Source organism: Arachis ipaensis, chromosome B10, assembly GCF_000816755.2.
Source record: "Arachis ipaensis cultivar K30076 chromosome B10, Araip1.1, whole genome shotgun sequence".
NCBI classification, from domain to species: domain Eukaryota; kingdom Viridiplantae; phylum Streptophyta; class Magnoliopsida; order Fabales; family Fabaceae; genus Arachis; species Arachis ipaensis.
In genome coordinates, this window is record NC_029794.2 from 23,705,899 (window position 1) to 23,721,815 (window position 15,917).

The window sequence follows — 15,917 nt, forward strand, 5'->3', positions numbered from 1 at the left end:
ATAACATTTTTACAAATAATTACATCAAAATTTGATCTCTAAATTTTTTTTAGAATATATGTTTAATATCTAATTCTTTTTGTCGCGTTTTTAAATATTTTAAAAATTTATTTATTGTTAGTATGTTTGGAAGTCATTTATTTTGTCAGAAATTTAAATTTTTGGGTACTATTTTAATAATTTACTCTTAAAAAGAATTAAACACTAAAACTCACCATTTGTTTTGCGTTTTGACAAAAACCAACTATGTTCTGATTCAGTTTAACCAAAGTTTAACTAATTGGTTTTTAATCGGTTCAGGAATTTACCCTCGATTTTATATTTGGACGATTTTTTTTAAATATCGAACTATTTAGGCTTGGTTTAGTAAAATTTTTCGAATAGGTGCTTGTACTTTTTAAAAGTTCAAGTTTCTCATTTTGTGTTTGATAAATCAAAAAGATTACGTGCTTGTACTTATAATTTTTAAAAGATCGAGGTGCTTTTGAAAGTCTAATATAACCTCATATGTTAATTAATTTTTAAATTTAATGCTTGCATTTATATCTATTATAATATTTTTAAATTTTAAAAGCTATTTTACCAAATGTAATGATTGTTTCTTGTGTTTATTAAAAGCTAATTTTAATTTGATTTACCAAATATAAATCCTACAACTTTTAAAAAGTCATATTTTAAAAATTAGCTTTTATAAGCTACTTTTAAAATGTAAAAGCTTTATCAAACTAAGTTTTAGTTATCATTAATGATTCAATCGATAGATTTGAATTGATTTTTAAAACTATGGCTAAACAAATTGTATTCTATTAAGTGGCACCACTGTCCACGTAGACCTGTCATGTGTCACTAATTGACATGTCATTGCACTATTACACATGAATGAATAATATCTTAACATGTGGCATTCTAACATAAATAGTGAAGGGACTAACTTGAATTATAAGTGTAAATTTTTGAGAGACTAAATTAAATAAATTAAAATTTCAAGAATTAATTTGAAGCGTGTGAGTGCAACTTCAAATACCAATTTGATTATTAACTTAAATAATTTAAAATTTAGTTAACATGTGTCTTAAAAACACAAGTTAAAATTATTAGTTAAAAATTTTTTTCTAAAAAAATTACAAACTTTAATTTTTAGTGCATTTGTTGTGTATTCATTTAAGATAAAAAAAAATAAAACTTTATACTAGTAATAAACTTTATGTCTTAAAGAGGCATGATAGCATCGCCATAATATCCTAACACTTTAAGAATATCAAGAAAAATATTCAAATGAGAGAAAAAGAAAGTTAAAGAGGATGTAAAAGTAACATGAATAGCCATGCTGTAAACAATTTTTTTTATAAACATGAATCTTATTTATCTTGTTTATAGTATAGGAAACTTTTCAAATGGTCCAGGCATCTTTATTGGAACTCTGAAGATCCATGTACGGTCAGGTTAAAGGTTAACATTTTGTCTTGTAGCACATTGTGAAATATCCATGATATCCCTAGAACAAATTTAAAAGTCACCATAGGGGCAGGTGACTGGCATCAGCCGAAAGAAAAAATGAAGCCAATTTATAGCTGAGCCAGCCGATGTACAATGTTGGTGGATTAGTCCTTTTTTGTTGACGCTTTTGGCGGGGCAGTAGTGGGCCTAAGAAGAGCAAATCCCTAGAGGAAATAGTGTCGGCGGCTAAGGATTGGGTAGGTCTAAACTGGGGAGAAAGTTATTTGGAGTGGAGGTCGTTCGTCACCGGTGGTGGGTGGAGCTCGTCGCGGCAGGGCGTGAGGCTCTGAAGGTCAGTCGCTGTCTGCCTGCTGTTGCTTTCCCGGAAGCTCCAGCATACAAAACCAGCAACCGGTCCGTGGTGTGGTGGTCGTTGTTGTCACTTTGCTTATCCGATCAGTTAAGTTCTCAGCTACCATCGCCGTCGGTAGTCATCCGGGCAAGTAAGCGTCCGTTAGCGATGTTAATTTATGTTTAACTATTTTTCGATTTCATTAACCTAAATTGAATCTGTTGCCGAATGTTTTTATCGTTGTTGAAGTAATGTTATGTGTTAGCTGAAAAGGATGATGTTTTTGCGGTTGAAAGTTATTTTAATTAAATGTGTTGGCCAAAATGATAGTGGCCTTAATTTGTTGGTTTGAGTTGAAGTTCTATGTAAGCATATGAGTATTCGTAGTGTTCCAATCGTCCTGTGTAAGTCCGTCCACCTTTGAGACTCACTCTGGCAATTTTCATTTCGTTTTCGATTTAATTTCTCCATCGAGATAAATATTTTACGATCTTGTTGAAAACTTCTGCGATGTGTTAATGTTGGGTTAACCGCATTTTCGACCTCATTAGGTGTTTGAGCATTAATTGTGTTTTGAAAAACATTGAGGTAACATAGTTTGTTTCTTAATCCCGTGACAAACCCCTGAATTTGCTGCTGCAAAGAATGCTTTATACAATTCGTTTTGTTTGTGTAAAATCCTTCGGTATTTATTTTGTGACAACTTGATTTGTAGCTGTATTGGTAGCAATGTTAGGAGGTAGTGGTGAATGTGTTTGCTTCTCTGTGTCGTAGTTGTAATGCATGTGGTGTTATGGCAGCTGGTAGCATAATGTTTGTCTTCTTATTTCAGGACACAATGTATGATACCAGAGTGGAGGAAGATGCTGAGTCATCCGATTGGGAAGGTAGGGGGGCTTCAATGTTGCCCGTTTTTTTGGGTTTGGATGGGTTGCGAGCAGAAGATGTTCTTGAAATGAAGTTTTCTTCACCTCAGGAGGCAGGCGGCTTCTATAACAATTACAGCCGACTAAAGGGCTTTGCATCACGGCGAGGCAAGACGGTTAGAAACACTGCCGGAGAGATCGTGCGGTACAGTTTTGTTTGTAATAGGCAAGGATTTAGAGAGAAGAAATGGTTGGAAAAGGTTGATCGCAAAAGGGAGCATAAGGTCGTTACCCGATGCGGATGCATGGCGGAGATGAGGATAAAGAGGAAAGACGGTAGTGGGAGGTGGTATGTTTCGCGTTTTGTCGAGGAGCATAACCACGAACTTGCGTATGGGAAGCTTGTTGGTTATCTGCGGTCACACAGGAAGATATCTGAGGTAGAAGTTGCTCAGCTAACAAGCATGAGGGAGATTGGGATTAGCATACCTAAGATTTATGAGTCTTTCGCAGCACAACTGGGGGGCTTTAATTTGGTAACATTCACAAAGCAAGATATGTATAATGAGATACGGAAACAGAGAGGTCTGCAAGGCGGAGATGTAAGTGCGGCTATTAGGTACTTGGAAGGTCTGGCACGCATGGATGGGAAAATGTTTTAGCGTTACAAGTTGGGGGCAGGGCAACACCTATGCAACTTGTTTTGGAGCGACGATCGTTGCCAGGAAGATTATGGGATTTTCGGCGATGTGCTAGCATTCGACGCTACGTATGGCCGCAACAAGTACAACCTACCCGTTGTAGTCTTTTCCGGAGTAAACCACCACAACCAGACATGCGTATTTGGAACAGCAATGGTCTCATGCGAATCGCAGGAGTCATATATTTGGGTTCTTCGCCAGTTTCTGGAATGCATGCAAGGTAAGGCACCGCAATCGGTCATCACGGATGGCGACCCGGCCATGCGGATAGCAATCCAGTCTGTATTTCCTGATGCACATCATCGGTTATGTGCCTGGCATCTGCTGAGGAATGCGACTGCTAACGTAAGCGACCCGAGATTCACACAAATGATTAGACACTGCATGTTGGCAGATATGGAAATCGATGAGTTCGAAGCGCATTGGGAGGCAATGCTCAACGAGTGCGGTGTTAGGGAGGTTGAGTGGGTTAAGGACTTGTACACCAAAAAGCACGCTTGGGCCACCGCATACATCCGCGGTAGATTTTTTGCTGGAGTCCGGACTACCTCTAGGTGCGAGTCACTACATGCCAAACTAGGGAGGTTTGTCGAGAGCAGGTACGGGGTGTTAGAATTTGTCAGAAATTTTCAAAGGTGTGTGGATTTTCTGCGTGACACCGAGGACGAGCTAGACTTTCGTTCATGGTACGGAACACCTGTGCTACAAACAGAGTTTGTTGAGCTGGAAAAGTCCGGGTGGACGATGTTCACCCGCGAAATGTTTCTCAGATTCCGGGATAGCCTCAAACGGTGTGTTCGTGTTAGAATTTGTGAATTTAATGAAACTGAGAACCCTCATGCATACACTCTCCAGAAGTATCGAAGGCCTGAGATGAATTGGAAGGTTTATAGGGACACTGTTGCGAACAGATTTACTTGCACCTGCATGCGTATGGAGTCGTTTGGTATTCCTTGTGTGCATATCCTTTCCGTGTGTGTTAGGCTTGACTTAGTGGAAATCCCTGAAAGCCTTGTGCTGCGCAGGTGGTCTAAGGCAGCCAAAATGGAGGTCCATAACCAATGTGGTGAGCAACACACTGCTGACCGAAGTGTGACCTATAGGACACGAGTGGGTGCTTTCTCCCAGCTTTGTAAGCGTTTAGGGCGTGTTGCGTGCATGAGTGATGAAGACTTCAAGCTTTACTCAAAGAAGCTTCTGAGTGATGCTCTCTTCCTTGAAATAAAGAACGGCCTAAGACCTTCAACGGATGATCTCACAGCAGCACAAGATTGCGGGGTGAAGGACCCGATTCGTGTTAGAACAAAAGGCACGGGTCGGATGAGTCAAGCATGTGGGTCTGCACCGAAAACCAAAAGAAAGTGCAGCACATGCGGGAAGCTAGGGCACCGGAGGACTAGATGCCCCAACGGAGGCGCGCAACCTTCACCAAGGAATGATAAATCACCTGCTGGGATAAATAAACGCAAGCGATCAAAGGTTACCGCCTAACTTATTTCCTGCATGGACTATTTACTATGACACGTTACCAATAACAGTAACTCCATAAAAAGGTTCAATACCAATGCAATTTATTTCCTGTAACTAAATTAATACTGTATCAGGAGCAGCAGTAGTTATTTCATTAATTTGTGTCTCAATGTTTTTTATCTCCAATATTCAGAAAAATAAGTCTGTTGGTAAATAAAATCAACATACTAATTAATGCACGTAGGGGATTGTTGATGTGTTATTTTTTGGTTTACCATTGAGTTGTGGGTTAACAAGTAACCAGTTTTGCAGGCATATGATATGGTAACGATGATGGGGAAGGAGCAGTCATCGTCGTAATAAAATTAAAGTCTAAATCGCCTTCTGGGCTTTTCTTAAATTGCTTTCTTACCAATTTGTTCTTGCTTATTACCGAGTGCACACTCATTATTTGCCATTGCATTGTTCATGCTTCATTACCAACCGTTATCACTTCATTATGTTGGTGTTAACAGTTCTGTGGTTTGACGTTCTTGTCAATGCAATAGGCACCCGTCGTTGTCGGAGAAAAAACGCAGCCTGAAAATCCATGTCAACCCGTTGGCTACATTTGGGAACATTTTTCGAATGGAGAAGTGTGACAACGGTCGACTGACTTGTGAGCTGTTGTTCCAATTATGCTGTAACCAAGAACATGTTATGCTGAAACTGCATTTTATTCTGAGAACTTATGTATGCATATGTGGATATTGTTAATCATAAACTGCAAACTCTAATTTATATGTTATTTAATGGCTACAATGTTTTACTCTGGCCTCACTCCCTTTTATTGGTAATAACCAATGCTGCCTTGTGGATTCGAATTATAAATTCCATTATCCAACGGGATTTTTCTGCTGAGTGGGATTTTCACTACACTTTCACAATGATTTTGTCCCTCTGCGGTCAGTGTCGATGCATGAAACTTCTGATTTTGCTAATGTAAACCCTTAGAGTTTTTTGTACATGTGTATTATAGCAATTCATTTAAATGGAACTTTTCCTATAAGAAAAAGTTTGTCTTTCCGTAAATCACAAATAGTCCTAAGTTTTAGTTTGATTGCTTTGCAACATTTATAAATGTAAGATTCAGAAATAATCAAGCCCCCCTCAAACGCATTTAATCAAAATTTAACAATTTGGAATCTCTTCATGAGCACAAAAAATCTTTAATCTTAGAGATCTTGAATTTAAAGAATAATTTAATGACGCAAACCTAAATAAATATTCGTTCTATTCAGTGTATATTATTAGTTTAGTAATAAACAATTAATGTTAATGAATATATTTTGATTATATTGTTAGTTTAGTAATAAACAATAAAGACTAAACAAAATTAGCTAGCGTTATTAAGAAGTCAACTAATCTTGCTTGTTTCCTCAGTTTCGTTGTTATACTTATAATTGGTAATTATTCTGTGTTCTAAAAACGAACGCATAACTATTTTTGAAATTTATTCAAACAGGTTTTAGGGTTCCATTACAATAAACAAATCCTGATTTGTGCCAACCAAGTTATTTAAAAGTTACAACTACAACTTACTTGTATGCCTAGAGTGTTATGATGATTTTCATTTCATACCATGGTCATGCTGCACATGTTCTTTCCCAACAATTGGATATCAGTCTTATAGCTTTTCCTAACTAACATGACCAAAGTCAGCTGACAGTTTTTATCCATTTTCTTGTTCATTCACGGGGTAACATATGGAGAGTGGGGATAAGTACTGCTATTAATCTTAAACTAGCAATAACTTCATTACTTAATATAATTAGTTATGGTCAACATAGTTTTGAAGCAAAATAAGCCAAACATGTATGCCATGAAGGCAAAACAAAATGGCACAAGCTGGGTACAAACTCGTTATGGCCATAAACCCCCTTTCAATAACAGTTGCCGTAACTTGGGGGGTGTGGATATTGTGCTCTAGTCTGTCGACAGGACCACTAGCATCCACACACAAAAGTGGCCATCCTACACATATAGAAGCAGACGTAGATATACTACACTAAAGCAAAATAATTTAACGACACCAGTAAAAAAGTTTACTACTACGAAATTCAGTTTCCAGGCTTAAAATGAAAGGGTTATCTTTAACAAAAAGCTCCAGATTTGCATCGTTTGGCGTCATGTGGATATTGTTTCACTCCTTTATGCCAACTAGCTTCTTCCACGCTGCGTCTGCCTTCGAGACCACTGTTGCCCTGGTCTCGTTACAATCCAAAAGCACAATCTTGGTTGCGGTCTTCATCCTTAATTTGAGCCCGTCCATCTGCTTGTAACAAAGGGAGACGGTAAAGATTCATCTAATCCTTAAAAGAGGCACATGGTAACATAAGGCATCACATACCTGCCAAGGAAGGTTGGAAACTTTGAATTTTCCCTCTGTTTGAATCCAGTTCAGAATCCACAAACATGAATCATTGCTGCAAAATCGGACAATCACATTTCAATCATATTTGCACTGGGGCTTGTGAGGTGACACGTTAAGAAACAAAATTATTACCATTCAGGGTAACTTGGGACTCCATCGGGGTACTTAATTGGTCCCCAAGTGGTTGGATCAGAACTAACATGGGAAAAGCTCAGCATGTTACATTCCAGTTTGAAAAACTGGCTGAGCATTAGTAGCTGCATCCAAGAAAGTCAGAATGGTCACACGTAACCGAATGTTAGTCGCACTCACAACTGTAAAACTTGTGGCATTTTGCATGGAGGCAAAATGTTGGGCAAATTCGATAACACTCACAATGGTTTTCATGTTGCGTTCCCTCCGTTCTGTGTGCTCCGGAGCTCTCGTCACATCTAGACAGTACACCCTTCCATGCTTAACGTCCACGACCATCAGATACCATGTGTATGTTGGCTCGCACACTGGGACCAAGACCTGTCAGTATAGAAGGATCAATCATAGGTTATAACTTGAGTGAAAAATTTAAAATGTGGAGTGAATGAGATGGTTAACAACATGTTCTAGACGACTAGTTGCCGGCATCCATCTGTTCATGTATTTTCTTCTAATGATATCGAATGGCCTCATAGCAAGTACGTCCTCAGCAAACACGGAAGGTGTGTACCAAACACGAGGAGGCAAATACTGGCATGCTCTCATGGACGCGCTCATAAGGATTATGTTCATAAGCTGTTGAACCAGGCAAAACAAAGGTGTTAGCATTCCCATCTGTTTTACTTTTTCTTATTTGGGAGGCACGGTTGGATGCAACTCACGTCAACATTGGGCATATAAACCGGCGATAAGGAGTGGAATCCTGCTCTTGGGACTTCTAGTGTTGAGAACTTGAACAGAATTTCCCTGGAATGTGTGAAACAAAAAATCAGAATAATTACCGAGATTATGTTCGAAAAAATATACTACACATTCTAAATTTATGAATAACCAGTATTTGTGCCTACAAATATTGGTCATTTTTTCCGTAAATGTAAGCTGCCATCTTGCATTCTTCAACTGTCAGGTCCATGTGGACTGTTGGCCTAAAAACCATTTGGAATCCCTGAACCAAAACCCAGTGAATGTCATCTCTTCACTTTAAAAATGGTACTAATAAATCAAATGCGTGATGGTTTATACACTAAGCATTTAGTGGTTCGAATCCTTACCAGAGGAATTAATAGCACGGGAGACTGCATTACATTCACCCTTCCATAAGGTTTGAATGCACTCCCATCCCCTAAAGACGAGCCATTAACATTCGCGTTGCAATTATGCTCATTAGTTGCACTCTTCCAGCTGTCCATCTCTTCCTCTCCGGTCATATGGTTAGAGTCAATTTTTTCCAGTTTCGGAATTTTCAGTGGAATGCGGCATGTTTCCTGCATCGAGAACATCTCACACACCTTTGTTGTACTATCAAGCGTAGACATGCTGGGTAGGTCCCTGAAAATCTGAACCGCACAGGTTTCATGCATTAGCAATTTATATAAAAGATTAAAGAAGGATGATAGTGGAGCTCTGAAGTATGTAACTTACTTTTTCACAAACACGGTCAACTGAGTCATGTGTCGTGTCCCCAGAGGTTGTAGTCCTCTTAGCCACACCAGAGCACCAGTACTGCGCAAGGGTTCGCTTAGGCAAGCCTGAATTGTTCCTGCCCTTAGTAGGGCGAGGAGTTGAGAGTGACTCGTCTATGATGACGTCGTCGTCGAAACCAGGAGAGTTTGGGATTATTATGTCTAGCGACGACATAACATTCGACGGGGCCAAACCCTTTCCTTTTTCCAAGATCTTCTTTGTGTCTGCTAAGGATCCAATGTCGTTAGTCACCGGTGCTCTATTTTGCCTTTGAGCTGGTATGTTGGTTTCGGCCAGGAGGTTATCAACACTGGCTGTATACACGGCAGGTGTGGATGAAAAAGTGGCCGCTGCAGTAGGGCTCCCCCCATGGGTCGCCAGTATTGACTGGATCTCAGTGACGGACTTACCCGTTTGGCACATGGGTCGCTCCAGTGCCGACATGCGCTCCTCCAAAGCCACTGTCCGAGCATCGATCTTCTGTGGACTCAGTCAACAAACCACAAAACACAAAAAAAAATAGAATATCACAATCCAATCCTAGTTATTAATCTATCCTTCATGATATTATGGGTCAAACTTGGGTTTGATAAGACAAGTTGACGTGGCTAAACATTGTCCATTGGGTCAATCACTTGAAACAAAATTTTGTTCACGAAAACGGGATCACCACATGTTCACCAACACAGGGCACGCCCTATAGTTATTGATAAAGGTTCTCCCTTTGTTCCAAACCCAGGCACATTTCATGAGTATCTCCTCGTAGCTAGTGTGGATAAAGATTATTGGAAATTTTATTTTACATACGTACCTCGAGCAGCTTCACTGCGAGGAGAAGTAATCCATCATGTTGGGGCTTCGGCTCTTCGGTTTGGTTTTCTCCCTGACCACCAATAGCGCTCTATACCCAAAATCGAGATTACAAAACAAGGTTAACCACCTAGCGTTTCTAAACAACAGTTAAGAGGAGACATCACTAAAGGAAATCGTCATTAGTACCACGTTCATTGTCAGCTCGAGATTAAGCGTCGAGGTTCCATCTCCGACCGCGACGCTTTGGACGGTTCCCATATCTATCACGGGAACAACACTGGAAGAGAAGGTGTAGATTGTTAGTAAATGCCACAACCCAGTTAAGACGGAAGAAAGATTATATTTTGACATCCCGAATGGGGCGAAGAACATGGTTGCTTCTGAATGCCAACATCGAAGAAGCAATATACAGGAAAGCAAGACGCTACTTACGCATCATTGGTGTGAGGATCGTTGGAGTCTTCTAGCTGATTCTCATAGTCGTCCATGCCAGCCATCTGCTGTTTGAGACTATTGTATGTCTTTCCTAATTGGTTACTGTACCGGGGTTAGGCGTCTTTTAGCTTCTGTGTTTCCAACTTGGCTCAGCAAAGATTTGATTTTATAGAGATCCCTGGGGTGAAGCGTGGGAGGGGCAAAATGATTGATGTGACCCTATCAGGTTGACCCAGCTAGTTCTGTGCTACCAAACCCAATGCCCTTGTGGAAATACTCCTTACTGTTTCGTCACTCTATACTCCTTGTTTCCCTTTCTATTGTTAAGAAAACCAAAAGTCATGCCTTTCATATGTTTGCATTTCCAACGAGTGGAAGACACACATAAAACCCCTCCTGAGGTCCATGGATGCAACCAAGCGATTCCCTTGGTTCGCGAAAACTCAATAAATAATGGAGCTGAAACTAAAGAAAGGAATTTAATCTACATAAACCTATAGGCATACAATAATATTCATGTAATTCCAATTAGAATGGTTTACTATAACTACGCATAAACTTTTAACAGAATAATGAAATCGTTTTTCATCATTTATGACAACAATAAGTCCCATACAAAAGTTTTTCCCTTTGAACGAAATTTGGAACAAATTTAATGTTTTAAGCATTCGTTACAATGCGGTTTAATAAAAAAAAACAAGTGGATCAAAATTAACACTTCCTGTTTGGTTACAATAATACATTAAAGCCTTCCGATACAATACTAAATTTGATAAATTTAAGAGACCACATCAATAATTTGCTCAACTTTCCATGATGATAGATAAAAATTTCTTTTTTTTCCCTCTGCCATTATTTAGCATAACCATCCCTGTAAATTAAATAACGAAACTCATATGTGTGTTAATTATACAAAAATACCTAATTTTGAAGCTATTCATGCTGAAAACAGACTATTGATATATTAACTGGACTTGTCACTAAATATATTTTTAATCTAATTAATTGAATGTAAAATTAGTTTAAAATATATGCATTTTTTAAATGACTAGAACAATAAATATGACAATTTTAAGACTAGCATTAGCTAAATTTAATTGTTCAAATAAGCACCACTATAATAGTATTAATAAAGAATTGTACAAAAATAATATTACGGGTATTTTACTTCTATCAACTATACTCATTTCAAAGTATAAGTATTAAATTTAATGTGCTAAATTTATAAGGATAAAATAGAATTTCATAATAAGTTATTTTTTTATGATATTTAATAATTAATGAAATAAATGTAGTCAAATAATTTTCAATAAATTAATTAATGATAAATCTTAGGAAAAAAGATAATTTAATTTCATCATTCTTGTTAACTAAATTACTATATAGGATAGTTTCATGACCGGGACTTATCAAGAATAACGGCAGAATTTGACAATAGATAAATAATAAAGTTTTTTTATGAAAAAAAAATAAATTTTGTGCATTATTAATAGTATTTGTGAAAAATTTTTATTAAAAAGAATTAAATTTTAAGTCATTTATTAACATCTATAAGGGAAAGATATATGGAGACTTAATTTGGTAAAAGGGTTTACTATTTTCGCATCTAACACAGAAACTGAAAATTTATTTTATCTTTGGTATTTTTTCGCTATAAAATGGTTTCAAACGTCTATCTTAATTGTAAAATCTTCATTTTGACGAAAACTTTCATTTTTATTATTATATTAACATTATTTAAAAAATATAAAAAAAAGAAAAACAGTTTCAAGGTTAGGGAACAGGGGGATAGTTAATCATGCTCGGGAGGCGGTTTTTAATAGAATAAGAGGTAAGAGGGAATATGGAAAAGAAAAGGGGACGGGCATCTGCTGCCGCTGTTCCTCGCCATCGCCGCAGCTCTGTGGCGTTCAGTCGCTATATCTCACCTGCTTCTCGTCGTTCGGTCCTCGCAACTGCTCCTCGACGTCGATGCCAGTAGATCCGTTCGGTCCTACTTCTTAAAAAGTGTATCATTTATCTTTGTTAAATAAAATTAAAAATAATTTATAATAAACACAAAAAAAAAAATATTTATGTTACGCAAAATTGCTTTTAAAATTTAAAAAAACTATCAAAGACAGATATTTAAACGGCAAATTCAAACACAAAGTGAAGAGTTTGTACTTTTAAACAGCACAAACACCTCTTCAATAAAACGATACTAAACCAAACCGTATATAAATAAAAAAAAATTTAATTTATAAAATCACAAATTTTGTAAAGTCATAATGAATAAATTTTTTGTATATAAAAAATCATTTTAGTAAATAACTTTAAAATTAATCATAAATCTATCTTCGTTAAGTTTGATTAACTAATTGGTTACACTTGTAAGTTAATGGTCATTACTTATGCTACTTATAATTGATTAAAAGAAAAATTTTAGAATCATAATTACCCTAAATTAATATTCTTTTCTTTGACTCTTTTATACTATTTTATTCTACGATAAAATTTAGTCTAATATTTTAAAAAATCTTGACAATTCGATTCAAAAAATAAATGACCACTTATGAAGTTTTTGGTTGTGATTTTTTAGAATCTATTTAGAATAATCATCTTTTAATTTAGAATTTAATTAGTATTGTTGTTAATATTTTTTTTCTTACGCTTTGATACTTAATAAAAGTTAATGAAGAGAAAAGATCTTAATATTAGTACATTAAAGATGGACGCAAAAATTATTAAAAAGAAAAAATTTATCAACATTATTATTAAGATGTATGTGTAATATTTTTTACTTATATTATGTGTTTGTTTTTGAAGATAACAATATTTAATTTCACCTTTAATATATCAAAAATAAGTAGCTAAAGAAAAGCAAAGAAATAGAAAATTTTAAAAGAATGAAAAAAAATTTATTTTTTTCATTGTAGAGATCTATTTAATATTTATCACCTGTTTTTTTTTCTCTTTATCTTTGTTTTCCTTATTTATATTAATATATAAAAAAGACAAATTTCAATAATATATTATATAAATATATTTAAATCGAAGTGTCTATATTATATTTAAATACAATTATATAAGAAAGAAGTCATTATATGCAAGGCAAATATGATTGTCTTTTTAGTTCAACTTATTAAAGAGAAATAATATTAATATTAAATACATTGAATAACCTAATAAAAAATTTATAATGCTATACATCTAAGTATTTTTGTATACCAAGTATAGCAAAATTACTCATAACATCACAAAAAGCAGTTATAACTAGTATTATTCCAAATCTTATTATGATTGAAGGGCTGTTTTCGTTTTTTGCTGAATAACTATAAAACAAAAATTCGAAATGCAACTTAATTTGCCATGGAACATTAGAGTTGCAATAAAGTGAGTTGAACACATGAAAACTATATTCTACATCTTAAATAATGCATTTTTGGAGATACATAAATGTTTGTTAAAAACATATTGACTTAGTTTCTTGTTCTTAGGCTCCTCCCACGATTTCCGTCCATCTCGCTTAAAAGAGGCAGTAGAAGAATAAGTAGCCTTCTAACACTTAGTGACATAGTGGGCCCGCCCTCCCTCACCGATCCATTAACGTCGGGGACGTGAAGACAGATGGCGCAAACCGGTTCGACCTGCCCTCTAAATTATGTAAACTTATCCGGATATTGCAAATTCTATGCATGACCCTCCGATACTTTCATATATAACAGCTCAAGTTTTTCCATCTAGATATTTCTGATTAAAAATTAACTGTTTATTTCAATAGAACAGCTTAGATTCTGCAATCTAGATAGGATTGCTTCACTAATTACCGTTAACTAAAGTTACATGGATAACGGAGAAGGCTTAACTATAACCGTAGTTGTAATGACCGAATCGGCGATGCCAGTTTGGAAAAATAAAACGCCGACCCTTAAGACTGACTAATTCGGCAAACTCTTTTAATAGAAGAATCATTCAACCCGCGCAATCCCCGGCATACAAACTGAACAAAGCCGGCAGGATCCTGTGGTACTTTCTAAAATCCAACAAATTAATTCAGGGGTTGTGGAACCCAGCTCTCGTTGGGAGGTTCGAACACGCAACGCCTCCAAGCTGGGGGGTATTCACCTGTCATTCTATATGCTCATCAGTGTATATATTACATAACACAACTAGTTGAATCAGGGACCCAGTAACCCTGTTACCTGACCGGTTGGATACCCGATATGGTCACGGGAACAACGGTAGCAATGCCAAATTAAAATAAAACACGATTCCCGACTAAGGAGTTCGACGGGCATGTGAGCGATGTCGGAGTATGCTCATTAATTGAACCTTTATGGGTAATTTAACCGCTCAAGTTTCTTGGCTAACTTGGTCGGTATTTCGCATACAACCAGTGCCTAATTTGTCCTAAATTGTTATAATCAAATGTTTTTATTCAACAAAAATTATTTATATATATATAACACTAATAACAAAAAAAAAACAAACTTTTTGCATCCTCTTCATAACTTTACAAATGTCAAACTTGAATTGTTGTCCTTTCACCCCTTCCGCTTTATCTCGTAGAAGTCGTCACAATTGCATACAAAATTGGATATAAGAAATAAACAATATCTCTGACGTAAGAAAATCACGCAGTCAAAATTAAAATTCAAATACCGTTGAATTTCATAATTAAGGGGCCATTATAATAGTCTTTGCTACGGCACGTTAAAGAATGAACGATGTCGTCTATAACTCCTGCAAATTCTTCATTGTTGTTGATATTATGTTGTTCCGGTAGTTCTGATCAAACGGTGTCGCTTCAACAAATTCCGCTAAAAAGGCCAAAAAACACAACAGTGAAGAAAGAAGGGAAAAAAAAGAGTTTTTTAAGTTTGGAGTATTTCCCATTACATAATAGAGTTCATATAGCGTGGTTAAATAAAGTGCTGCATAAAAGTAATCTTTATAGAACAGCGTGAATGATGGGAAGTTATATTGTCCGTGATTACTTTTACTTTCTGCCATAAGCTAACTAAGATTGTTAGGCGCACATTAAAAATGTTAATATTAAAAAAATCATTTTGGCCGTTGTTGTTAACATGGTTTATTAACTTTCTTCCCTAGAAAAAAGATTTTCTCTATTGCCCTGTAGATTATCCACTCAATTTACTTTAAATGATGTTAATTTCGATACAACAACTATTTATTTATTTTTTAAATGCTCAAATATGATTAAGATTTTACATTTTAGCCTAAAGTGGTAACACTTTAAATTTGCTTACATTCAAATAATTAATATAAAGTCTGATTCAATTAAATTACACCTAACCCTCCTAATAGTCTCACTTAAAATAAATATGAATCTTCTATGTAATAAGATAAAAGGCTATAAAAAAATCTATAACAAACAACTCCTACAAAAAAAATCGGTCGACACCAACATGCTTGCACACAGGTTTTCTTTATGCACTATAGGAAAAGCGTTGGTCAAAGGTTTTACTGTATTCGTGTTCAAGTGAACACACGAGTGCGATCACCTCATGTCACATCCTTATATTACCAACGATGAGGTGGTTCCTGACGTCTTTCTATTAACGGGACTTGAACACACATCCCCTTTCCCCCTAGCTAGACTCCGTGGGCCACCAATGCTCATGTCTTTGCAAGCAAACTGCGTGGGTACACAAGTATTTCCTCGCCTAATCCTAGATGATCCGGAAAGGGCAAGCTTGTCGAATAACGGCAGACGTATCATTCATCCCCAAAAATTTGATGTGACGCGTTTGAAGAGACATTACGCTGTC

At 36.3% G+C, this 15,917-nt stretch overlaps 2 protein-coding genes across 2 annotated transcripts; both read left to right on the plus strand.

Annotated features, from left to right (window-relative positions):
* Positions 2,583 to 3,317, plus strand: LOC107620403 (protein FAR1-RELATED SEQUENCE 5-like). The gene has a single exon (XM_016322567.1). The coding sequence runs from the start codon at positions 2,583 to 2,585 to the stop codon at positions 3,315 to 3,317; it is 735 nt and encodes a 244-aa protein (XP_016178053.1).
* Positions 3,510 to 4,847, plus strand: LOC107620402 (protein FAR1-RELATED SEQUENCE 5-like). The gene has a single exon (XM_016322566.1). The coding sequence runs from the start codon at positions 3,510 to 3,512 to the stop codon at positions 4,845 to 4,847; it is 1,338 nt and encodes a 445-aa protein (XP_016178052.1).

Excerpts from the sequence above, each read along its gene's own strand:
- LOC107620402 (XM_016322566.1), top strand. The coding sequence starts at position 3,510 with ATGGTCTCATGCGAATCGCAGGAGTCATATATTTGGGTTCTTCGCCAG.
- LOC107620403 (XM_016322567.1), top strand. The coding sequence starts at position 2,583 with ATGGCAGCTGGTAGCATAATGTTTGTCTTCTTATTTCAGGACACAATG.